The 27,812-nt window shown below is 41.0% G+C and overlaps 1 protein-coding gene across 1 annotated transcript in view; it reads left to right on the top strand.

Annotated features, from left to right (window-relative positions):
* Positions 1–27,812, top strand: part of rnf13 (ring finger protein 13) — a 45,443-nt gene continuing 17,631 nt past the window's right edge. Inside the window, exons 1-4 of the mRNA XM_037113600.1 lie at positions 1–225; positions 4,636–4,868; positions 5,125–5,205; positions 14,013–14,135. Coding sequence (XP_036969495.1) covers positions 4,755–4,868; positions 5,125–5,205; positions 14,013–14,135 — 318 coding nt within the window. The 5' untranslated portion in view covers positions 1–225; positions 4,636–4,754. The remainder of the gene's footprint in view (positions 226–4,635; positions 4,869–5,124; positions 5,206–14,012; positions 14,136–27,812) is intronic.

Genomic DNA, 27,812 nt, shown 5'->3' on the forward strand with positions numbered 1-27,812 from the left:
GAGCGGCGCATGTGGCGGAAGTTTGCGCTCTCTTGAAGGCAGCTGCTAGCGGAGAGGATTAAACTGTAACGTTTTATGATCATATTCTCGGACCAAACGGGATGAAGTGCACCCAAAAGCTTCGCTGTCGTACATGGTCCTTGACGCGACGCATGGTAAAGGAGAGCGATGTCACTGCCAGTAGCTAAATTCCCGGAGAAGATAAACCTACAGGCAGAAATAAAGGTAAACACCCACGACAAGGCTCCTAGCTAGCCATGCTAGCATCATGCTAACACGGGAACAGGACGCTCTGTTTTTGTAGCGAGCTGCACACGTTTTAGGGTGTCTTCACACCAAACCACTGATTGATTTATGGGTGTGACTGCACCCCAAAGATCTGTAGCTAACTCCGATTGGTTGACATTAACGATGCTGTCTATATTTGTCAAAAAATGTTTCGTGTGTAAAACCGCAGCTACACGTCAACCACTGAGATTGCGTTGAGAAAGTTTTTTTTTTTTTTCTGATTTCCTTCGTTCGGTCATTGTCAACAGCATGTATTGATATCTGGTGTCACCTTAGTTTTGACATGTAGCCATCTCACTGTTACCTCATTGTGTATATATTGGTCACTTTGATTGCAGTCATTTGATGTTTAGTCATCCTCTGCTTGAAGTCATTACGAGCTTTCACTTCCCCTTTGGTTCTTTCTCACATAGAAGACCTTTTATATGGTCTGTTTAACACATGACATGTCTCTGCCACGTTTTGTGTGTATTTCATGAGAAACCAAAAAAAAAAACATAACTACTCTTTGAAGACAGGTTTGTAATTCTCTGCATCTCTTCTGTGTCATTTTGGTGCAAATAAACACGAGGGTGAGCGCGAGAGAGAAGATGATGTACACTACTGTATTCTTGTCTACTGTATAATGGCACAGTTCTCCCTGTCAATTTGCAAATTAGTGGTAGGACTGTTATATTGCTATATTTACTTAACAGTGTTTTATTAGGAGTTGACAGATATGACTTTTTTTGAGGCTGATCCCGATTATAGGATATCAAGAAGACTGAAAACCGATATTTGGAATTTGCTCTAAAAATGAAGATCTTTGTGTCAACATTTTGAACAAGCTGCACAATTCCCTCAGGAACTGTTCCTCAGTACAATTTTTTGGTACTTAACTTTCTGCTACTTCATACTTCCTCTCCTGTAATTTTATTTGATACATTTAGTTTCTAGGCACTCTGCAGAGTCTTATTACCCTTTTGTTTACAGGCTATTAATTGTGACATGTTACACATCAGATATTGTTGTGGGCGGGACCTTGTGGGTAGTTGGTCACGGCCAGTAATTGGTCTACCCCATGGTAGTACCATGATTTCACAATATTTAAATCTGATAAAAAAGACTTACTCCCATACAGAATTCTATGTGTGAAGACTTCTCATCTTGCATTCACATTGCCATTATTTTGACAGATATTTTAATTGTGATATCATTTATGATTTGTGGGAATGATAATTTTTACATCACTAAAAAGGTTTGAGATCGAAATCATGCGGATGCCACATTTGTTGTGGTCTGTGCTAGGAGTAGACTGATTATCGGCACCGTTCAATTATCTCACGCAACGTCCTGCCCACAACACATCACAATTTAATAGCTTAGAAAACAAAAAAATTATGTGGCTCTGTAAAGTAACTGGTTACAATCAAATTTCAGTATTGGTCTCCTTGGCTTCTAATAATTGCTGTCAGCCCTGAAAAAGTCATATTGGTTGGCCGTAGTCTGTACCAAACAGTTATCTTTATAAATGTAGAAATAGATTTGTAGACTATGACATCGCAGCAACACCACAGCAGTTCAATATAACTAAGTATGCAAAATATATACATTTCCTAGGATAATGGGAAATTTATATTATCTGGTGAAATTATAGTCAATAAATAGACACAGTAACACAAACATCCATATTAGGCATCACCAATGTTATTATGTCACACGTTTACCTTCATTAAAACATTTTTGCTGATTATGATGGATTTTGCCCTGAGCTGTATTGCGATTTCAATTGTATTTAGTTTAAATGTACAGCCCCACTGAAAATGCACCATTTTATGACATATCAATAAATAACAATAAAATGACATTTACTCTGATAGACAATATTATATTTCCCACACATGATATAGATTCATTTATTGTGTGTCTCTCTCACTCATGTATTTTGACACACTGGTATCATCTGAATGATGGATGAGGTCATCAAAGTCCTCTCAATATTCTGTATGTCCATAAAACCCATCTCCTAGATGTCATATCTTTACGGGTAAATAAATGAAGGCACACTGTAAAAGGTCCGCTTCTTAAGAAAGTTGAGTTTTCAGTCTCATTCCCAACTCGTCAAATGCTGATGCTTTGGGGGTTGTATGTCAGGTCGGCCGCCATCCCGCTGCATCAGTATTTGACAAGTTTGGAATAAGAAAACAAAAATTATCTGTCTTCCAAAGTGGCCCAAAGAAATGGATTAAAATTTGACTTTGGTGTACACAGAATGGAATGTAGGTCTCCTATCACCTTCTCTCCAAACCCCCAAACAATGACAATGATTAGTTGGCTGGTTAGGACTGGCTCTTTAGTTTATTTATTTTTTCATTATCTTTATTAGGGCCATGACTTCACAGAGACCATACTTTACTGTAGCTGCTCAGTAGGCAAGACCTTGTTGTTATGTGGGAAGAGGCATCAGCAGCATTAGTAGGACAGTCAAGGTGGAAAGTTGCATAACAAAGCCCCAGTCCTGTTCCACAGATGTGATTAGGGCTTAAAATTGAACCTCAGTACTTTTTTTTTTACAGTGAATTGTGTAGATTGGAATGATTAAAGCAGGTATGATTTCATGGCCGTATCTTGAATTGCTTGCATTTAGTTTAAAGTCAGTATGTCAAACCTAAATCTAGCATGAATTTGTCAAAGATATTTTTTGAAACGTTGCTATGTGTCTGTAGGGATCTCACTGTTTTCATTTCAAAGACTCACTTGCTTTAACAAGCAAAAATGTTTTACCAAAATCAATCTTAAGTGTTTCTATGGCAGAGTTGAGGCAGTTTATTGAGTCCAGATGCTTAGACACAGTGTAATGTTTCGGAATAAATGAGGACAGGTGCTACTAAAGCAGATGTCCCCATCTGCTCAAAGCATTACTGCTACAGTACATTTGGCAAATTCCTCTGACATAAACTAGACGCAACACATGTTGGCACGGCAATGAAATGGAAAAATGCAATAAAACAGAAATCTGGGGGTGTATTCCAACCAGGTCCAGCCCCCCACTCACACACCCTTGATGCATTTATTTAATTAGAAAACTTTATCATTGTTTTCAAAATGTAACAAACGACGACCATAATCCCCATGTGCTACTACAACGCAGCTTAGTGGTCTTAAGCCTGGCAAGTTCTTAGCTGTTGATTTCTCCAGACCTGATCACATGCTGCCCTCCACTTGGTGAGCTCGTACCCCTGACGCTGTGATGTTCGGCCTGAAGCTCACATCAGTTCTCAGGAGTCAACTGGCTGGCTAGCACAATTCATAAGACACACAACTGACACAACTATGCAGCAAGATGGTCCTGACACTGAGCCAAGGCACTAGCTTAATGAAAATGTACTCAAAGGATACGACTGTGGTCTCCAGAGAGTGCACATTGCTTTTGGAGGGTATTGTTTTTCCAAAATAATAAAGATCCAACAACAGGGGAAGGGTATCACTGATGCTGTATGCTGTTGTCCAGGTGTTCACCAAATGTGTTCTGCAAGCTGAAATTCCACCTCAAATGAACCTCCCAGAAGGCATACACATGTGGAGTGAGATAATCTAAAGACCAGATGCAGGATTGGAACAGGTCGAGGCTTGGACAGTGCACCGCTGGAGCAACTGTGCGAGTCAAACACAAGAAAATTAGTATGAGGCAGTCAACAGTGTTGACAGCTGAATCCCAGTACAGCTAATCTGTCTGACATATTTAGTTTAAGGTGCCAAATATTGATTTTCTCTTGACACGACAGAAGCCATCACATCTGCATATGAAAGTTGTTCTGTTGTAGCTCACCTTGAAAAGAAGCTGACAATTCAAATTTTTCCTTAAATGTCAATGTCAGTTCCACCCTTCACAAGCTCAAATTACACCAATTAACTATATGTGTACCTGTTGGCTCTGAGGACAAGCACAATGAGCTAGCTTGCAGTAGATTATAATGATGTCATGAAGTTTCCTTTAAACAATCTTCCTGGTTAGTGCTCCCTTTCACTAAAAAGAAAGTAAATGAATAAAAATACGACTTTATTTGTCTGTCTTAATACAACCAAGAAATGCACTATTTATTCAGTTTTTTTTTTAAATGTACTTTTTGAAGTCACATTTTTTTCAGTGTTACAATAAATGATGCATTAATGCGAGTGTTAGTATGACAAGAGCGAGGAGCTGCTGAGTTCTTGGTTCTGATACAAGCATATGCTATTTTGAAGTGCGTGTGTCTCAATCAGGATTGTAACTTTAATTCATATATTAAAGCAAGTAAAGTCAACACTTTTTTTCAGTTTTTGTGGGTTAAGGCTTTACATTTACACAAACGTTGGTCTGTTTTCTAGGTGTGACAACACCAGGTGTGTGTACGGGGTTCCTCTGCAGGCCAGTGTGGACGGTCATTTGTGTGTGTATGTTTACGAGTGAGTGGCATAGCAGCAGAGGGTTGTAACGTGATGCCAAGATGCTGCTGTCGCTGGGAATGCTGATGCTGTCGGCCACGCAGATTTACACCATCTTCACCGTTCAGCTCTTCGCCTTCCTCAACCTGCTGCCTGTGGAGGCCGACATTGCTGCTGTGAGTATTTCTTGATACTTCTAGGACTATACATAGAAACATACAACACTAATGTGATCGTGTAACGCAGTTACACGCAAGCCTGTGCAGAAACACAGGCTAGCAGTAGCAACCTCATTGCTTTTTCTGGCCTGGTTTTATGCCCCCATTGGTCAAGAAAACCTTAAAAACAGACCTAATCCATCCAGTATGATGATGTATCAGCCTATGTTTGATATCTTGAATCAGTATTAAACTTACTTTCTCCATCTTCCAGTACTCGTTTGACAACAAAACAGAGAACTTTGATGACCTGCCTGCACGGTTTGGGTATCGGCTACCGAGCGATGGACTGAAGGTGAGTGCAGAGGCATATTTAATGGCATATTTCCATAATTCCACTTCACCTCTCCGCTGAAATGAAAGTTTAACCATTAAAACTTAAAAGTGAAGTGACTGCGGTTAATGAGGAAGAAGAAACTCCTGACTCGGTATTGTTATGTGATATAAAAAGATCACTTCATCATGTGCGAGGAAGTGAGCAAAATAACCATTACTTTTTCACAGTTAAAATGAGTGGAAAATTAGGACAGTGTGGAACATAAAAGTCGAAATGTGTTTGTTGTCCTTTTTTTAATTGGGTTTTTCCTTTTTCAATGTCAAAGCCAGTAAAACAAACATACTTTTAAGATCAGAAAGACTGGACTGGAACCTGCTTTCACTCCCAAATTGATTTATAGGTTTTTAAATGCATGGACTGACACTGTAAAACAACTTCAGAGTCACTAATGTTTTATGATGCTGGTAAAGATTTATTTACATTACTAATGTTTGTGACCACAGCAGAAATCAAGCCAAATGGTTTTCAAGTCAATATTAATGTCAATATTTGTGTGTAGCAGTAGCCAGCCAGACTCTAAAGAGCACACATTGTAGAGCTACTGTAAAAAGTAATCAAATTACATTGTGGCTGGACTTTTATTGACGTGTAACAGCTCCCAAACATTACTGTACTGTGGAGGACTGTGAAAATGTGTGTTGTTGTGGGGTTTCTGCATACCCGCCCCACACACACACACACACACACACACACACACACACACACACACACACACACACACACACAGAGCCAGCAGCCCTGGTTGATGCACAAAGCTCACAAACAGAAGGGATGATTCATGTCTGCTGTCTAAGCCGCTCATTGTGGCGTTTCTCACAGTCAAGAGCTCAGCTGTTGCTGCTGTTGTTCTTGTTCAAACGCTTTTGAGAGACTGAAGCAAGCTGATGGGAAAATACTTGTGCAAATGTGCTTAAGTGCAGGTTAAGCACTGTTTATTGGGAATATTCATAATAACTGCCACTTATCAAATTGTAAGGATGCTATGTTTGGCACCATTACACAACTACGGCAGCAGTCCCACACCATATTTTTGACAATGTCACATGAGTCGTGATCGCATGATATATTTGAGGAACTAAAGGTCTGGTTAAGATGATTGCTAGCACTGGCCTCCTCACACACCATGACGTTCGATGACTCCAAAGGTGACACACCATGTCATGTTTTTTTTTTTAACCTTCTTTAAACAGAATATGATAGGGAGTGACATAAAAGAGATTCCCACCTAAAAACCCAAACCAGTAACAAATATTCTGCGATATTACTTTGTAACCATTTCAGAATAAGTTTCAGAAAATAAAAAAAAGTTTGCTTATTTAGTCAAGGAGACCTGTTTGTACAGAAACCAACATTTCATTAATGACCCTTTCCAGATGTAATGGATGTAGTAAATCCCCTGTAGACTTTTAGCAAAGTTTTTGCGTCACTGGCTTCAGCTTTTCCAACTTTTTGTACTTGAACTGTGGCTTGGTAATAATAATTGTCCATAATGATGGGGAATTGCATATATACACATATTACACACCATAAAACTGCAATGTTTCTGGTACAACTCAGGTTTGGGACGTTTGTTGCATCTTTTATTACTCTCTCTTTAATGAAAAAACGTATTTCAGTGTAATGTTTCTACTGGTTAACTATTGCAGTGGCAACTTTAACATTTTGTTGTTGATGTATAGCAAAACACTTGTGCCATGCCTACGTTCAGGTGTCCCAACTGTACGGAAATTTGGCATATAGAAAACAAGGATTGCATGTTCGCCACCAAAGTGAACACATCCCAAGAACTTCCCAACACCCTCATTTTGAATTATTCATAGGCTAACATGTAATGGTCTATCGCTGCTTGTGTAACTGTACATTTATATGTATACATGTTTGTTGATATGCCAAAGGCAGGCTGTTGTGAGTAGTGTGTCGCCCAGGTTCAGACAGACAGTGGGATTTTGTGCCTATTACGTCACGTTGCTGTGTCTATGTGTGTGAGTATTAGTTATCATCTGTTTCTGTGTTATGAAAGCTGAGAACTGGCTTTAGTCTCTCTGCTCTCTCTGTCTTAAATTCACATGTAATCTCTGCTTCTTATTTTTCACCTCTGCTGCCCTGCGGCCGTCTAGCCTGGGCAGAGCGGCCATGTGCCATGCAGACATGCTGCCCTAGTCCCTGAGGGCTAAACTCAATCTGTCCAGTTCAAAGTTACTCTGCCCGAGATGTACATAGCAACAACATTCGAATGCGAGAATACACCTACATTATCACCATTATCACAGATAAAGTAGTAGAGAAGAGCTTCCTGTCTTCCTTATTGGACAGACAAAGGAAGGACCTCTCACTGCATACATTTCTGGAGACATTTGGCAGTGCAGGATGCCATTTCGATTCACATACAACAAAGGTTCACTTTCCTTTTCCCCATCACAATCACATTAAATATTCACCAACACCAGATGCACCTGCTGCTCAGATGAAAACTGAAACCTGGTAGATTTGTAAATCATTGCAATACTTACAAATAACCTAAATGTACTCTGTCCTCACCTACGTAGAACACCTTTCACAAAATCCTCAGTACATCTTGATTCAAGTGATTGACTTCATCTTTTCCAACAAAATCATTTAATGAAGTAGTTTTTGACCGTGAAATATGTGTACTGGCACTTTAAATTGAAAGAAAATCAGTTGCCCTTATTTCATTACGAGATAAACCCACTTCAGATGTGGCAGCCTTGCAGTGCTGCAGCTGTATAATGCCTGGAGAAACCTCTGGCATCACAAGACTGCACAAGCCTGTTTGTCTCCGGAGGATTCCCCGCAGGGAGCGAGGCTTCAAACAGTGCCCACCCTGTTTCCACTTACGCAACCGGGGCTGTTTACAGTTGCCTCGGGGTGCTCAACGCAAGGCTGTGTGCGCACCCGCAGTATGCAACAGTTACGCGTTGTTTAATTCGTGACACGAACATATTAGTTGTTTGATTTGGAGACCGAAGTGGAAATGAAAATGTAACATAGCGGAACATGCTAGTTTGAAAATGAGCTCAGAAAAATTCTCTCCATGCAGTGCAAAAGTGTTGATTTTAAAACATTAAAGTTCTGCAGTGTTGCTGTAGCCGTGCCATGTGTGGACAAAGATTTGCATATGAACTAACGAATTTGCAGCCTTAATTACAGTAAAGGAAAGTTAAGATAAAACTAAGAGTAATGGGAGAGGTTTTTGCTACAAACTCTTTAGACAGGGTTCTGCATTGTGCATCATACTAGCCAAGAATTGATACCTATCTTAAAATAACTGTGTTCCCTTTTCACAAAAAACTCTCTACACACCATTTTACTCGTTTTTTACAGCCACTGTCTTTTCCACAATTATAGACTGATCTGTGGAGATGGTCTGAGAAGAAATGCTTGGTTTTCCTTTGGAAAGTCTCTGTGGTTTGGATGGAAGAGCAGTGGAAGAGGCTTGGGTTTGACCACTGGCTGAGTCTCTGGGGCACTCTTATCCTGTAAAATATGTAAAAATACAAATATGTAAAATATAATTTGTACCTTTTTTAAAGGCGGGTTTCTATGTGAGAGGTTAGGTTCATTTGGCAAATGCCCTTTTTTTTGCACATACAAATGCAGCATTTTAAATCTAGAGACAAGAATCAGATTGAAGCCGTTTTAGATGTTTTGTTTGTTGGAAGAAATGCTAGAGGAAACAAATACCCTAAATATCACTTTGAGGGAAATATTGTGACAATGTACCACGAACAGGCTGCTTACTTTGAGTGGGTACTTTTCTGCTCGTTTCCTCTGCATTGCATGTGTTTCCTGTGGTTGCTTCATTTTGCTCCCACATTTAAAGACGGGCCATTTTGGTGAACTAAAGCCTCTAAATTGCCCGTTGGTTGTCTGTCTGTCTGTGTTCACCATGTGTGTATCCTACTGCATTCACTAATTTCAAGTGAATTAACGTAATAAATCTTAAGTCAAACGTTGAGCACCACAAGCTGAGTGCCATCTAGTTCCATTATATACATGAGAAGGAAAAAATAAATTTCTTCGGCTTTCATTTCTCGTTTTGGGGTGAAACGTTCTTATAACATTCTCATCTGCTGTGTCATTGAGGAAGGGAAATGACACTGTAAGATGTGTCTCGCTTTCATTAGTTGCTTGTGATGGAGATGAAGCATTAATGTGGTGACTTAATGCACCTGTATGAGTCAGGTGTCTTACGTCCGGTTCTGGTAAATGTGTTGTTAGGAACTAATCATAGCTGCAGACAGTGATAATTCCTGTTAGTGTCCTGATGACTTACTAGCTTTTATAGATTCAGGCACATCTTGATCACTTTCCCCACCTACATTAAACAGGGCTTGAATGTGACCCCAAAACAACCCATGTTTTTTACATTTAGACTACAGCCACCCCATTTCTCTGGCATTCCTGTTCAGGCAGGGGGCAAGTAATGGGATAAGTTTCTGTAAGAAGGTCAAGGGGTCAATGCCTCGGCAACAAGTAATCGATGTAGTAGATATTGTGATTACAGCAATGTTGAAAAGTTCAGTATCAGTTTGTCTCTTTGACTTATTTCTAAGTGGGCTCTGTTGCCACACCTGCTTCCTGTTGTGGAGATGAAGCAGGTAGGGGGTTTTGAAGTGGTTTATGCAGGAATCTGAACATCGTTGAACCTGAGTGGGGAGTGACACAAGCTATAATCTGCTTACAGGAAGCCACAGTCAGACTAGAGCAAGTTATTAATTCCTCTGTTTTTCTCCATCTGAACCCAGGGCAAATCTGCAAACAAGCCCTATAGTGAGATTTATAGTGGCAGGATTAAAGTGTGCTGAACTGTGCAGTCATTTTGAAATAGTCCACCAGAGAAATCCCCCCTCCTTCCGCTTCCTCCCTCTTGTATTCTGCAATGGGCAATCATTCTTTTTCAGTATTTGTAGAACCAGACAAAAATATAACTGACGTCCTTTTTTAAATGTACTTATTATTTATTAATTGTAAGAATCAACTCTATTTACCTTTTTCATTTCCAAGGCTAGAACTCCAGAAACCCCTGAGTATAATGTGAAAGGAATACATCACTGAATTTGACACAGAATTTTGAGCAGATTTTCAAACTTGTTAGATTGCAGTCAACTTTTCAGGATGCACTTCTGGGAGAACCATTAGAGCCAGAAGACAGATTTTACACACCTTAAGATAGACAGGTGTGTAGGAGAAGACTTATAGCCACCAAAATCAGGAAAACAACTCCAGCACACTGTCTGCTTCACTTGCACTTAAGTTTAAAGCCAACAGTGTTTTGGTACCCAGACTTTTATCAGGTTATTTGATGAGATGAACTTAAACTTAATTGCAAGTCAAGTGGACAGTGTGAGGGAGTGTTTTTTCCAGAATTTATAACACCATGAAATACAGCCTTACATTTATACAGTGTGGAACTCAACATGTAATTGAGGCATTGACACGAAACACAGTGTGACAACTTAAATGCTCCTTCTCCTCCTCACACGTTCATCTGTTAAATCTAAATCCTTAACACAATTGGTGTGGTGTATCTATATGTCATCAATTATATGCTGTTTAGCTATGAATATGTATGCTACTCTTTCTAATGGAAAGTAAGATAACAACCTTAACAAGGTTTGATCTATAAATGCTCCATCATTTTTACAGTAAATACATTTCTTTGTATACACAAAATATTTAGATTTATTTTGAAATAATCTCAATTTGAACTCTTACTTTCGCAGTTTTAAGCCTTTTGCATTGTCACATGCTTTTGTGAAGCTTCAGAAATGTTTTGTGGACTACAAAACCTGACTTGTGCGTGACCAGATATAGGCCAGAATCTTCATGTTGTGGTTCACTTTTCCTTTAATATGAAATGATTCCACACAGTGCTGTAAATATTGTAAAGTCACAGATCTGTATCGAGCACCAATAGATGCTCAAAGTTGTGGTACCTAAATTGGTATCTGGGTAGGAAAAGTCTTGGTCAGTGTATCTGCCTACCTCAGTGTATCCCTATGGAGGCTCCAGCTGTAATTAGCTAAACCTGTCACACTGGTACACAAACATAATACTTTAGTTCAACATTGTGAGACACTTGTTTCTACCGTCTCTTCAACCCCCCTGACACTTGCCACTATTTTGATTGTGCAAATAGTCATGAGTGAGTGTGAGCTAATTCTCTACTTCAACATCATGTGCTTAATGAATAGTGAGCCCTCATGTCGAGTTTTTCCAAAATGTTGACACATTGGTCAAAGAAAAAAAAAAATTTGCTTAGGTTGGACTCTGACAGAGCAGTAGAATCAGTTAAAGTTGGTATTAGATGTGTCCTTGGGTTTTGAAAGTGATGACTTTGCTCAGACAGCATTTTTATCTACATCTCCTTTCAGGATTTCGCCTCCTCCTCCCTCAGTTATTTCCTGTTTTTCACCGTCCCATGCTCTCTGCATTCTGCAGCTCTGGCAGGTATTTTTTAAAGGTTTATTTCTATCCAACAGAGGGCGCCCTCACCACTGGTTTCAAAGTCATTGGGAGGAATGTGAGGCAGTGGCACAGTGATGTCATTTAGCAGCAAGGCAGGGCTGCACTGGAGGAGGCACCCAGAGGTGACGGTGGTTGTGAGGGCGGTGGGTGATTCCTCACATGCTTCTCCTCCCCGTTGTGAGATTTCACGGATGACCCCCTTTCTTTTGGCCTTTCATACGTCAAGTTTTATTAATGTTAAGCTGCAACCGGGCAGCGCATTCAGTCAGCAGCTTTGTCTCTTCTGTCCAGCAGTGAAGTTCAGTTTTTCTTGTGAATTCAGTGTGTCACTGTGGTCATTTTCCATATGTGCCTCAGCTGCTGTCAGTCGGTATAGATAATCTCTCAGCAAATCTGTTGGCTGCTAGCAGACACTGGCATTGAGAGTGTGTGTGTGTGTGTGTGTGTGTGTGTGTGTGTGTGTGTGTGTGTGTGTGTGTGTGTGTGTGTGTGTGTGTGTGTGTGTGTGTGTGTGTGTGTGTGTGTGTGTGTGTGTGTGAGGAAAATGTGCTGACTCTCTTTGATATACAGGCTGGTTTTTGTAAAGCGTTGACTTTAAGAGAGAGAGCTGAGTCCCAGAGTCCCACAGCAGTCCATACTTCCTGTCTACCACCCTCCCTGCGCTCACACACACACACACACACACACACACACACACACACACACACACACACACAGCAGTATTACTTACACTTGCATAAGAGCAGCAGAGGTTTAGAAATGTATATCTCATCAGCTCCCTCCCTCCTCATATCTTGTGTATTTTTCTCCTTTCATCATCTCTACTCAGTTTATCTGCTGTGGTTCTCTGCTCCTTCTCTTTTCTAACAATCTGTCTGCCTCATTTTTGTCTTCACCTTGCTATTTTTGTCCTTCTCCATCCATTTTCTTTCTGGTTTTCCCCTTTTGTCCGCATTTCAGTAGACCTCTTATTTCCCTTTGCCTCCATATTTGTGTCCTTTTCTTGTTTTTCACTTTTGTTCTCCTTCCCTGTAGCACTCTGTCAGACTCTCTGTCTAACCCTGTCTCCCTCTTTCTTTTCTCACTATCTCCCTCTCATCAATCACTTCAAAAGCTTTTGTTGGAAATGGGAATAGGACAGGAAGCCTCAGAGGGAGAAAGAGAGAGAGAGAGAAGGGGAACACAGGGTCGAGAGTTTGTGACGGCAAACTGAGAACACCAGCGTCCGTATGAAAGATGCGAAAACACACAGGTTTACATGATCTGATCAAGGCATGCATCGTTTTTGTGTGTCAGTAGTATTCGTTATTCCAGTTGAAAGTTTTGTGTTTATTATGCCTGCATTATCATGTTACATTTATGTTTTATTTGCCATTGTTACATCTGGGGCTGTGGAAAGACCCACACACTCTCTCAGCATCTTTTTTATTTTGTAGTCTTGTTTTTCATCTGCAGTTGTGATGGATGTTGTTTGTCTGAGAACAGCAGGAGGGCTGAAAACTGATCGTGCTGCTCAGATGTTGAGTCGGGGAGCAGGCAGTGGGGTCCTGGGATGTACATGTGTTGTGTTTAATGCTAAACTAAGCAGGTCTCTAAAATCTGAAAAGAAAACAATATGAATATAGCCTGAAAATAACTGCAATCTGCCAACAAAAGGCTATTAGAAGGTTTTTGTCATTTATTGTTAGTCGCCTACAGTCCATCAGCTGTCATCTTAAACAGGGCTGTATTGATTAGTTCGAAGCATTCAGCATTCGAACTCTGCACAGCTTTATTTTTGTCGCGTGTCATATCATTTGGTTTAAGCCTGTCATTTCTGCATATTGGCAGATAAGGTTCAAGCTACATTTATTATTATGTATTATTTTAAAGAACTTCTTTAAGGTCCAAATATTAGAATTGATTGAAAAAGATATATGTAAGCATTACCAAAATTCACAACATGGTTTTATCTAATGAAGTATTCTGCTTCAGTCATTTTTTTTGGTCAGGATTAAGCCTCTCAAAAACATTTTCATTCACACTTGGTACACCCCTAAATATAAACATAATAAGCCATAATAAGTAGAACTGTTCATACATGTCTAATGTTAAGTTTTAATTGTGTTGTATTTTTGCTTTTTAGAATGAGAGAGTGCTTTCTAAAAACAAATAGATCTCATCTTGGGGAATGCCTGTTTTACTCCCACGGAATGACATTCGCTTAAACTTGAACATAATTCATTTACCGGTATGTTTTTCTCACTGTGTCATGTCTGATGATGTCATCCCTGCAGGGCTTCCTGATTGGGGCACGACCTGAAAATGCGTGTGAGCCCATTGAGCCCCCTCCGAGGGACAACTTGACGGGCGCCTTCATCGTCCTCATCAAGCGCTTCGACTGCAACTTTGACATCAAGGTAAAGTGTTTGCGCTTGTTGCAAGTGTGAAATGTCAGAAATGGAAGTTCCTTCTGACTAAGCCACGCCACGCCTTTCACATACATCTACATTTTTGAGCCAAACAGAACTGTTTTAACTTTTATATCCAAGCACACTCTAATTCCAGTAGCAGAACTGACTGTGAACAAAACTATGTGCAGCATTGTTTTTATTCATTTGTACTTCACTTATCGGCTTCCAAGTGTAGTTTTTTGGGGAATGCTGTTTTACTGCATAGCAATATCTGGAAGTAATTGAACCCATCATTTATTTCAGCAGCTGTTAATTCACAAGGGCAAGCTGCCAAAACTATAATGCTGTGTGTGTGCAGACCTCAAACTGCATTTACTGTATGTCAGTAGGTGTTTGTTAAAAGTTGATTTCACAGAAGCTCTTAGATCAGCTTGTTCAAGCAGGAAAACAGGAAGTGACCATTTCCCTAAACATAATTTCCTGTATGGCCATCTATTCTGCCCTACCGCCTCTGTCTTTTTCATCTCCTCCTGCTGCTGCAGCATTTTTATGAGGTTGAAAAGTTCAGTCTGCCTAATGCGTCAATGAGACGTTTGTAAGGAGAGAGATGATCTTCCTCAATCAAGTGAGGCATCCAAGATAGCAGCAAGATGAAGGAGACAATAAAATAAATAAAAAGAGCAGTCTAACCTGAGTTAAAGCCTGACTAACTGATACAAAGACACTCACTGTGGCTGTAGATTATCTCAGGATTTTGAGTTGAACTGGGTCGGGGCAGTTGGGTTAGGGTTAGGGTTAGGGTTAGGAAAACACATGACGTCCACTGTTAATTTGCATAGAAGTGGAATTTTCTGCTCCAGTTTCATGCCTCTGCAAGTTTCATCAAATAAATGACAGTAAGAATTAAATCTTACGATGACGACAAAATCCAAAGCACAGACAAGGATGTTTGAGTCTTTGATGACACATTTCTTGGCACATCATTTCATCTTTTCCTGCAGGGTATAAATGTTTTTCAGGAGTTTTTGGCAAATTCTTAAGTAGTGAACACATAGCCTATTAACTACACCTTATTCTCTTTAATGGCCAGAAGGGGACCGTTCATTTCTAAAATGATGGTCCTGTTAAGAGTAGAATAGATGATAAAGCAGGGTATACTTTAGGACCAGACTACCTTGTGATTGACTACTTGCTACCACAGTGGGTCCTCGAGTTATCCATCAGATTCAATCAGATTATACCCCCCCAGATTTACCCTTCTTGTCCAAATATGGTCATTTATGACTCCCAGAAATCAAGATGGCAACTAACTGGAAAACCTAACTTTAGGCCTCTAAATGGTCCTCTAAAAACCAAATGGTTGACGTCTCGTGGATTTACAGTTGCCCATCACCTGTGAGAAGAAAAGCTTAGGTGTTGTGATCTAAACACTTGATACATTTGGCAATAGTGCTGGCAGCAAGTGAGGAATATTTGTGCCAGAATTGAAATGATTCAACACGACATTTTTCCCTTGTGTGTGTTTGTTTTGGTAACCACACTTTTGAACTTTTTCACTAAAGGAAACAGAATTGTCGATACGCATGTAACGCCACCAGGCAGCTCCATTCCTAAATGCGTCTTAAACCTTGTAGATTCAACCTTGTATATTACAGAGAAGAGAAGAGAGGGGAGGAGATGAGGGGAGGAGACAGAGCCAGGGCTAAGAGAGTGAGAGCAGGGATGAGTAATGGCGTGAAAGAGAGGAAAGCACGCAGCCTCTTGGCATCTTTGTGTCTGCCTCTGCCTCTTTCCGTCTCGGTGTCTCCTCCTCATACTTTTCATTCTTACCTTTTTCCCCCTGTACCGTCTTAGTTTGTTCACTCTCGTCCCACATTTCCTGTCGATCCCTCTTTTTCAATCCATTTTAGTAGCCATATTGTGCTTTTTCTGTTTCCTCTCGCTCTTTTTTTTTCACTGTATTGTTCTCTGAACCAGCCAGGCAGCCTTATAAGGTCTTACTGCATCACACGCACACACGCACACACACACACACACACACACACACACACACACACACACACATGTTGACAGACAGGGCAGTGAGGTGTTCACTTTGCTGGAGTGTAACCAGACTCCACTCCACATAGCTATGTGTCAGACTGACACACACTGTATACACAGTACACACACACACACACACACACACACACACACACACACACACACACACACACCAGTCTATCTGAACTGTGTAAGATTTGCCATTTAACCTACCGCAGCTCTCCAATGAGCAGCTTTGACTGCACTGAGATCTTCTTGTTGCTGCGCTCTGGTGCCATTTTGAGTCTTACAGCTTTTTCTCACCGGCACCTATTTGGCTTTCAAAACTAAGTTCTGACATTCAGGCTAGGGGTGTTGACCATAACCCTGATGTTTAAAAATAAAACTTGATGTATAATGTCAAATAAATAAATACATCTCCTTTCAGTTCTCACGTTGTCATCATAGGTGGAGGTAATGAAACTTAATGCTGGTTGCAGTCTACACTTGAGCTGAGAAATTAATAAGAGTTATTGTTTTTTTGTTTGCTTTCTTTTACAGTGATGGTTACGCAGACTCTCCCTCTACCCACTTGCCAATACAGAGACAAAACACACAATAAAGCAATGTGCAATGTGAAGATTGATTTGACTGATGGCCCTGATTCAGGCCAAATTTTCTGAGTAAACATAGCAAACTTTGCCAAATTTAGAGGTAAAAAACACAATTGACAATATTTTCATTTTACACAAGATCACACACTGTATATTTACTATTTCGACTTTACATTAGATTGAAAGTTTTCTTTAAACATTTATTTTTATTTTTAGAGTTTCTCATTGATCCATAGCAGAAATTTTACAGCTCCTTCGAATTAAAGCAAAAATTAATTTTACATTTCCTTGAAGCCCTTGTTGCGAGGATGGTGCTACTTGTCCTTTCACCTCTTCTCTCTGTTTGTTTGTCAGCTTTTGGCTTTAATGTGACATGTCTTTTTTTTTAATCGCTCCTCACACCATCTGCTCTTGTGAGAAAGGGGATTGCAAGGTCAGTTGTTGTGAAGCGACACTTTATAACTGCTCACTTTAAAACTCTTAAATTGTAGTGTAAGAATATGTGCTAATTGTTTTACTGTGCGTACCAGCTGGTGTGTTGTGAGAACTGATTTGTCTAGAGGGCACTCATTGCTTCCATATCATGTGCCAGAAACTCATTTCTCATGTTCTTTGTCCTGTCATGTCTTCTACACAAACATGTTGTGTGTCTGTCATTGGTCTCTTGTCCCAAAGACTATATAAGGGATTATTTCTTGCAGAAAAAAGTAGCTGCTCTGAGCTGCCGGAAAGTTTTATACATGGTAAACCTCATTGGCTTAAAAAAATCATCGTCGGGTAGGTAGAGTGGTTGAATAAAGATGCTTAACATGGGACCTTTGTTGTATACCGAACCTCTTTCTTTTTCTCTGCATTTCATCTCAGTATCTCTGTCAAAGTAAAAGCAGAAATGCCCCTCAAGCTGATTTGTCTATTTAAGGCCATCTGTGGGTAAAGTCTTTGGCCTGCAGTTGTTTTTTGTGTTGCAGTACTGCAGCTGGCCACTGGAATACATAGCAGAGCAGACTCAGTGTGCTTGCTCTCTCCATATAGATCTCATTAAGGACCTGGTATTTTTTTTACAGGATGTAGCAATGCACGCTATGGCGATTGTGTGACTGTTTTTGCATATGCCCTGAGTGCAAACATTAGCCTATCACAGTTATATCAGTGTCGGCCTGTATGTTTTGCAAAGATGCTTGGGGTCATTTATAATGACCAAGTTTCTAGTCAAGTTTACAACGTTTATTTTTAATTTATGAAATATCTTGCCGCCATTGCATGTCACTGACCATCGTCTGTTTGAGGGATCACTGCAAAAAATATGTATATCACCCGATGTAATGGCATCATTATTCTTTACTCCCTATTATCAATATTGACATTGGCCCAAAAAACTACTCCGGTCTCGCTTAAGTTTAAGTATTTGGTCTCCTGTCTATGTGCATGGAGAGTAACTGTCTGTCATGTCAGACTGCTCGGGAGGTTTTACAAGGAGATTTCTGCTGGAAAACCTTTGAGAAGTCTGGTGATATAGTAGAAAGATGGATGAAGACTGAAAACACAGCACATCATGCTGGATGGATGGCTCGCGTTCAGGACTTTTATATGAGAGACTATATTGAGTTTGTGTTCATCGTGTGTGTGACATTTTTTGTTGACCATTAATTCTTGGACTTGGATAAGGTTTTTATGAGATCCCTCGCAGTTAACACAGTATGTGCGAACTGCCTATATTTAGACTTTTTGTAAAGACTCATAAAGATGAAAACTGGTTAAAACAGACTCACTTTTATTGGTTTGGTTTGACAAAAGGCTTTGATGCCGTCTGGAGTTTGTGGTTGAGGGAGGATGTCTTTCTTGCTTCTTAATTTCTTTTATCTTGTTTCCAATCTCTTTTCTTCCCCTTCTCCTCCGTCACTCCCTGTCCCCGAAGGTCTCCCTTATATCTACTCTCACACACACACACACACACACACTCACACTCACACTACCACTCACACTTGTACACGCCGAACACACATCTAGTCACAGTCTGGCTGTGAGGTCTGGCTGTGCTGTCTGACTCCTGTCTCCTCTGGTTTAATGACTGCTCATATCTACACATCACCACATGGACACACACACACTGTACATATACAGTTGCTTTCTCTCTCACTTGCGCGTGCACACACACACACACACACACACACACACACACACACACACACACACACACACACACACACACACATCCTCTACCTCTCTCTTCACCTTTGGCAAGCTTTGTCTCTCCATCACTCTCCCAGTTGCTTTTTTTTTCTGTTGTCGTACTGTCGTCTTTCTCTCTCCCTCTGTTTCACACACACACATACACACACACACACGCGTAGTTTGTCGCTAGCATTCAGCTGTCTACCTTGAATCTCTCTCTCTCTCGCTCTCTCTCACAAACACACACACACACACACACACACACTCATGCATCCTCCCTCCCTCCCTCTTAGCCCTGCTCAGTTCCCTCCAGAAGCTGCAGGGAAACAAAGGAATAATAGATTCCATCTTGACTGAGACGAGACACTCGTGTGTGTGTGTGTGTGTGTGTGTGTGTGTGTGTGTGTGTGTGTGTGTGTGTGTGTGTGTGTGTGTGTGGTGCAGGGGTGTCACCCCCCAACATCCCCGCTGTTTCGTTCCATTGCCTCCCATCTCTTTCTGCCCGTCCACAGCCTCCTTCAGCCATTAACATCCACTGAGCAGCAGCACAGGGTCTTAATGGATCCGCGGATGTAATGGGCAATAAAATGGACACTCACCCACTTAACCCTCCGTCAAGTGTTAGGTTCTCCACCCGTGGAGTGTGTGTGACAGGGAGAGTGTGAGATAGCGTGTGTGTGTGTGTTGCAATACGACATGACAGAGATGAAGTTTAATGTCGACAGAGAGTGTTCGAGCTGGGGAGGGGTGAAGGGATCAAGTGAAGGGGTGTTAATAGGTATGTTTGCTGTGTGTGTGTGTGTGTGTGTGTGTGTGTGTGTGTGTGTGATAGAGAGACGAAAAGGGGGGGGGAAGCATTCCTCTGTGGCTTTTCCTTTTTGAAATTAAATCTCCAGAGAGACAGGGGTTTGCACTTCCTGTATACTGGGATTCTTTGAGGGGGTGGGGGGTCATTGGTGACCTTTATGACCTTTCGGGGAGAGGAGGGGGGTGAACAGGAAACCCAATACCCTTTTCCTTCCCTCTCCCTCCCATGAACACCCCTGTGCCTCCCATCGCTCTTTGCACAATTCTGTGCAGACTGTCTGTCCGTCCCCCTGCTGCCCTGCAATAACACACACACACACAGACACACAGACACACAGACACACACACAGAGCAGGTCCATATACATCAAGACATAATGTTCTAGTTATGTAACATACGTACTGGTGATCGCTCTGGAACCACATTTTTCCCCCTTATTCTTCTCTTTCTCTTATTTGCTGTCTTTCATTCGTTCGGTCTCACTCTGCTGCTCTCTATCTGCCAAAGTTTTCTTTTTGGCCTGTACCCCTCTTGTTTTCTTTACAGTGATTCCATTAATTAAACTGCATGTGGACTAGATTATACTGAAACAACTCTAAAACTCAATCAGTTGATTTATTTTCTGTTGTGTTATGATTATGTGACTGTTAACATAAGGAGGAGGGATTTTAAATAGAAAGTATCGGGGTCCTGGTTGGGATGAATTTATTGGGATATTTTGTACTATTTCAAAATGAATCTATGTGGGTTTTGCTGAACAGCAGCCAAAGCAGATGAATATTGGGTAATAGTAAATGGTGGAACATAGTGCTGCAGAAATTAGAGGGTTCATAAGACGTAAGAAATGACTCATTTAGGTATCAAGCAATATCTGCCTTTAACCATATTCGCCACCTTAAAGGTTCCCCGTGGAGCTCAAGTAGAACTACAGGACACATGCACATGCAAGTACAGGTAGGGAGACGCACAGTCCTGCCGATGGTTTCAAACTTTCCACTGGTCAACAGTTGATGGTAACACACTGAGATTTGTTGCAGAATAAACCTCACCTTTTCAATTTGCATACAAATGCAAACATATTTATTAGACATAAGAGTATAAACAAAGTATCTGGCTACCATTTACCATAAAACAGAAAAATCTTATCCTATTAAGATTCTATATCTTTATAGCCATACATTATTTTTATGTGCATTTTGTAAGAATATCGTATTAGAAATGTTATAGAAACAGCAAAACTTAGCAAAAAGTTTGTATGCTAGCTTGAGGTGTTTTTTTGTCTTTTGCAAATCAGATTTAATGTGCAAAATATTTTATGGAAACGGATTTGCCAAATTAACTCTGATGTACCGGACGATCAACTCACTTGACTGATTAGCTGTTTCTGCTGTTTGCTACGTGCATTACAATCATTGCATTTCTTCATCGACTCTGGACAGCATGCAACATGACCAATGCCAGCTGACATGCAAGAATAATTAAAACCTGCCCTATTGAAAGTAATTCCTTAAGACCTCTCTCCATTTTGTCTCTCCCCATATAGAGTTAAGTAGCCATGTAGCCTACACTGCGTCATCATTTGAGGAATCACGTCTTTGTAGCCTGTTTCATTCGCTCAATCAGGTCACTCCAGATTTTCATTTTGATTATTAGTTTTTTTAAAATTAAGCAGCTTGAAAAGGGCATAAATCAGTCTAAGAATTGGTCGTCTCCTGGTCTGTGTGTTGCCGGTGAGCAGAGTATTGTGTTAAAACACCAGTGGCTGGTAGAGGTGACAGCTGTTTATCTGGTGGAAAATTCCCCATCGGACACCTCGGCCATGCTTTGAAACTTGCCTGGCAGAGGGCAGTTCAGACTAAACGTCCTGTCTGGTATTCCAGGAAGTTGTGAACTTTATGTGACGGGGCAGAGATCAGGCATCGTACTGTAAACAGTCCTCTCATTGACAAATATTTACCAGAAGAGTGTATTAAAAAACTCTACAGTTATGATAGAGACGCTAGCCAGACTGATAATTAGGCCGGGCCAAAATAACAATAAACTGCACATGATATGATATTAAGACCATGTAGAAACAGACTACCATCACTGAAAGGTTTATCATTCAACTGTAAAACATATCTTGGTCATAGTTCTTTTAAAACAAATTTAACTATCAAACTTTCAGTTCAACTGTATTGAAGTTACTTGAGCATCAATGGAGGAAAGAAGTGTGTAAAGGTAGTTGGTAATCTTTTTAATATTTATTATTACTTTTTTTTTTTTTTTAACAGCTGCATACGTCCAACCCTGTATGGATACTGAATATGTTGAGTTTTATACATGTGTATGGGACGCTGCTGGGAAATAACGGGGTCTGCAGATGTATTCTAAACAGAGGGAGGTAGAGAAAACCTCAAATAGTTAAAGAATCATAATCAAGCATGAAGGCGGTCTGTGACCAGTCTTGTGAGTCCAGACAGTGAGGTTCTTTTAGTGGCTAGGCAGACTAGTTTACCCATGAGTAGTAGCTTAATCTGTCTAATTTACCACTCAGCACAGTTAAAGCCGACTGCGCATGTGGTGACGTAATCTGCGTCCATGACGGGTTATGAATGGCAGCTGCTCCATCCGGTTGAAATGTTTTTGCAGCAATCCACTGAGGACACACCGAGGTTGAAGTCCCTCAGCTTATCCTTAGGTGTGGCTAAACTCAATCTCCTTCAGTATATTACCGCCAAACCCAACATGTCGTAATAGATCCTTGATGAGTTGGGAGTGGTCGCAGGGGCCTTGATTTGTTCAAGACGAGAGTAATCTGTCCAGTCAGCTCGTGTGGGTCTGCAGCTTAAGTCAGTCAGCATTTGTTTCTGCTGGCTGGTAATTTCCCGACAAACCTCGCTTCCTACCCCCTAACAGTAAGTGCATCTCATCGTGAAGCGGCCTGTTTGTGCTACAGTGACCTCACAGCCCCCGAGCCTTACACACGCACGCACGCACACACATACACACACACACACACACACACACACACACACACACACACACACACACACACACACACACCTCAGTCTTTACTCAAACAATGATCTAGCTTCCTCCCGCACATGCTCACTCAGTCTCATGACAGGGTATGACTATGGCTGACTGGATGTATGACTAGATGTGGGTGTGTGTGTGTGTGACTGTGTGTGTGTGTGCGTGTGTGTGTGTGTGTGTGTGTGTTCAGAGAGAAAGAGGGCAGTAGCCATATCTCATGAGGCTGTGTCGTTTTTCTGTGTTGTTGTTATGTCTCTGGCAAATTGCTGTGACAATAAACAGCTCAGCCTGCTCCCTTTAGCCGACAGGGTGCACACAGACACACAGACACAACCTACACACATGACATATGCTCGTACAAATACTTTTATATACTTTTATATTACAGATCACAGTGTCAGTGTACCTGTACATTTCTCTTCCTCACACAACACGTATCTTTAAAATGTTATTCCAGATACTTATGGACAAAGTATTTTCTTACATTTTGGCTTTTTTTGTTTTAAACACACAGCCTCACATGTGCAGCACTGATTTGGCAACTTATAATGGAGGTATGTGAGCAAGGTTTTTGTTATGCAATGCTTTCTAGCAGCAGAGGTGTGAAGGGGGACTTGTAAAAGCATTAGAAATGTCATTTCAATCAAAGATGATCAAAAATAGTTTCAGAATAACAACACATTGGGACAGGAGGCATCATAAAATGTGTCACAGTTATCTTTATAACACCTTTTAGTGCAAATATAGGCTGTCTCACACACAGTGAAGTGGGTTTCATGAATTGCAGCTGTGTTGTGTTATCAGTGTACACTGCCTCTCCCTGCAGTTTGCAGTTTTATTGAACTCTTTATCTAATCAGCTGTCTGGACCTTGAAACTAAAACCCGGCTCTGCGCAGCATTCCTCTGAAACAGTAAGGAGAGAGAAGGGAGGGGTGGGGATGAAGGAGAAAGGGGGGAGGAAATGGATGAGGGAGGGAGAGGGTAAAGGCGGGAGAAGGGGTTGGGCAGATTTCTGAAGAAGTTGGCAGCCGGGGTGATATAACCAGGGTAATGAGGGCAGAGAGAGGAGAGAAGGAGGAGGTTAAATTTAGAGAAGAGGAAGAGAAAGAATAGGAGTTTTTTTTTAAAGGGGGGAGGAGAAATAAAAGAGGAATGGTGGGAGGAGGACACTTGTGGAGAGGAGGAGAGAAGATGGGGTTGAGAGGAAAGAGAGCATGAGGGTGAACGGGAGGAGAAATTAGTGGATGTAGAAAATGAAATGGGAGACAGAAGGAGAGATGGTTAGGGAGGAGGAAATGAGGGCCTGATTAGGAGCTGCTGTCCAAACAGCAGAGGAGCAGAACAAGGCTTAGCTGTATCTGATACAGTTTAAGGTAATTTAAAACAGTGGAGGGATGTGTACTTTTACAGACCTCCCAACAGCCTGTTTATATGCTGAGAACAAATCAGGCCCACCTTGTTTTGTTTTATTTTTCCCCTGAAAACTCACGTCTGTTTTGTGCATTATAAATAGAAGTGAGTTAGTCCGTTTATGTCTGGAGAGGAGGACAGGAGGTCACTTCCCTAACTCGTAATGTGGGTGTAATTTATTTTCCCAAATAAGAGACAAAACTAGGTGATACAGGTACCTGGAATTTGGCACTGTCACACAACAGCACCTTTTTATCATACACTTCTAGAAACAACATTTAATGAGTCAGTGTGCATTAAATGTCAGTCAGTCTTATTCATTACAGCCGCATCGTTGCTATACTGCATATAAAAGTCGTAAATTAAATACATTTTCAATGGAAACTGTGATATTTAGCTGTTCCTGCTGCCTTAAGAAAATAACCGAGTTCTAACCCTTACTGCCAAGGACTGTTGAATAGATGCTTTTCAAGTTTGGTGGTCCTTTTTGTGGTCTCACAGCTTCACATTTGCGAGGTTCATAAACATTCTCAATACATTTAATAAATAGTGATGTTTGATCAATTAGGTGAGAAAAAAGACACTTGCTGAGTCTTGACTTGAACCTAATACACTTGTGGTGTATACACAGTGTGGTTTGCGTTGTGTGAGAAAGGTGCGCTGTGCTGCTCAGACTCATTTACACAAAGCTGAGGTCAAGTCTGCTCTATGCAAATGCAGACCAGTGACGGCAACAAGCTGCACGCTGGTGGTTTGTACTCCCTACACCTCACAGGACGACAGTTTGGAAGAAGAATGGATATGAAAACTAGAAGACAGAGAGGTGGAGAACAAAGGTGGTGGTGGAAGAGGAGGAGAGGACAGTGGCAGTGTTTTTAGCTGCAGCACTGCATGAGGAGACAGCGCAGTGGCTGCAGACACACACAGCACAGAAGATGCTGTGATTATTAACACACACAGACACACACACACAGTGGTGATGCAGCAATAATTAGTGATGCTATCAGCAGTCTCTGTTTCACCACCAGTCTTACAGACACTACTATAGGGGTAGATCGGCAGATATGATCTGTGTGTGCAGGCATATTGAACGTCACAGACGGCCATTTTTACCTTAGATTAATTTATGTCTTATCCATTATGTATTGCATGTTTTGTATAATGAGCTTTTAACTGAATATACTCAGGACGGACAGCTTTGTAGAGCCCCTGCTGCTCCTGCTGGGATCCAAACAGTTGAATCCAACAGCAGTGAGTGAGGCAGCTCCAGGTGGCACAGTTTACACACATAAACACATGCACACACACAAACACACACACAATATCAATAGGTCAGTGACCTGTAGTGTAAACTACTTTCAAATACTCTTTTTTTTTTTTTTTCATTTCACAGTTGACGGGAAGCAAGTTTTTATCATCCTTCACACATTTACAGGAAGCTGCTCAACACAACCACACAGTCCAGCACTGTTGGCCTAAAAGCAGCTGCAGCCACCTTGCTAGAGGGCATGAAAACTCTTAAAGGCCGTAGTGTGCTTAACGCAGCATCTGAGAAATCCTTTCCCAGCTCTGGGTTTCATGCAGTGTTTTATAATGAAGGTGCCCCACCTTACCTGAAATGAATAGTGTGTCCACGGAGGCAGGATGTAAACAGAGGTAGTTATCTGCAGGGTATCTGAAGGTGGTAACCACTGTCAACATTGTAACAAGAGCCTGACCAATATATAGTTTTTGGATTTTTGAATTTATTCTAACACCTCACAGTCCGTAATATTAACATTTCCTCAAATTTGGAGTTGTCCAAAAATATATAGTACAAGAGCGGAAACGAGGGCAGATAGTCCACTAGTTTATCGATCACGGATCTTAAATTGGGTCGCCAAATACACTTGGATGGTCGTTAATATATCTTGGTGGATCTCCAAAGTAAGGTATACATACGGGTAACACTGTGTACTTCAAGTATTGATAGATCCTTCTGTTTTCAGTCCTTCAGATATCATTGTAAGGGCTACTAAATATATGTAATATCCTTTACCTTCATACAGTTAACCTTTTTTTTGTTATCATTTGCTTTATCATTATCTTGAGAATAATATCAGACCCGATATTCATTTGATGCAAATTTCAGGCCTCTATTTAGAGCTTACATGTCACACTGTCTTTTTAACCCCCTTCCAAAAAGCTTGTTTTGTCTCCAAAAAAAAAAAACAACAGCCAGTTAAGTCGAGTCCTGTCTGCCTTTTTAAAATCCATAATTGGTCCACTAAACCCTTAAAACCTACAGAGTCTGAGCTGCGGGCCAAGTCAAAAGTTGGTCAGCACACCACAGGGGGCCACGATGACAAAACACATTTCAGATGCTTCTTATGCTTCCACTTTGTTTTTAAATCCAAGAATCCAAAATAATGTGGACAGAAAAGGGGAAAACAGAACTAGAGGTTTCTGCTGTAGTCATCTAGTCACATGACAACAAAGGATTTCAAGATGCCCTTGAGAAAGGCACTTTCTCCAGTGTAGTTTCTCTAAAGCTGTACAGGGTTATTGACCTTGAACAGAAAAGTTCAGGGAAGTACAATGTTTCTCTGGCATCGCTTTGGTGAAATAAAGAGGTGAAGAAGTTCAACTAAACTGTGAAAATATTAGTTTTGATGTTTTGCTTTCATATTTTAGGCTTAAGGACAACAGCAGGATGTTTATGCATGATCCCACTGTGTTGATGGAAATCAAATGGTTTAGCTAAGGCTCTTAAATTGACATGGGCAGTGGTGCTACAGCTCTTTACAGTACCAGAGGAGTGTATTAGGTGTGAGCTTGTCTGTGTGTTTATAGCGACACACTTGCTCCCTACTGATTCACTTATTTCCAGAAGTTTCATGTCACATTTTCTCTCTCTCCTTCACCCTTTTCTGCCTCTCTGTCTCTTGTTCTTCTCCCTCTCTTCGGGCTCTCAGGAATGCATTGAATGTCCTTATCTTTGCCCATGCAAACACAAGGGTGAGCCAGCAGCAGAGGTTGAATTCCTCTGCAGAACCCAGGCAGACAGACTGCACCACACACTGGCATCTAGACAGCCTACAGCCAAAAGGGCTCTTTACTTACTGTAAAATCTCCCTGACAGACACTGAACCAAACTGTACCTGTCGGTTAGAGTCAGTGACCCATATTGGCCACAACTGGTCAAAATCTGGCTTGTGGCAGCTGTTAAAGTAGTTTCCTATTTGCATGACATGATTTCCGACAAATGTTGAGGTGTAATGTGATGCAAACTACACTACAAGCACGTATCACTTCCAAGTTGCATTGTTCAGCTTATCAATCATGCAACACGAGATAAGTGGTGTTTGACGTATCCAACAAATCACTGCATGAAGGCTCAACAGCAGAACCAGTCATGACTTTTGCTGCAAGGTGACATCATGAGGACAAGGTGCGAGCACCGTGCTTCTGCTGTTTATCCTGCGAACATCGTGATTTAAGATAAAATGGTAACCTCTTGTGCAACTTTCTGCACTTGCAGTGTTTTTGGTCTGATAACCCTCAGTTTACATTCATCTGTTACTCTAACTGGACTTCCTCGATTGTATTTCTTGATTCGCGCCCTCACCCGCTCTGCAAGACATACTTTTCATATTCATT

The sequence above is a fragment of the Acanthopagrus latus genome, chromosome 11, assembly GCF_904848185.1.
Source record: "Acanthopagrus latus isolate v.2019 chromosome 11, fAcaLat1.1, whole genome shotgun sequence".
Lineage (NCBI taxonomy): Eukaryota > Metazoa > Chordata > Actinopteri > Spariformes > Sparidae > Acanthopagrus > Acanthopagrus latus.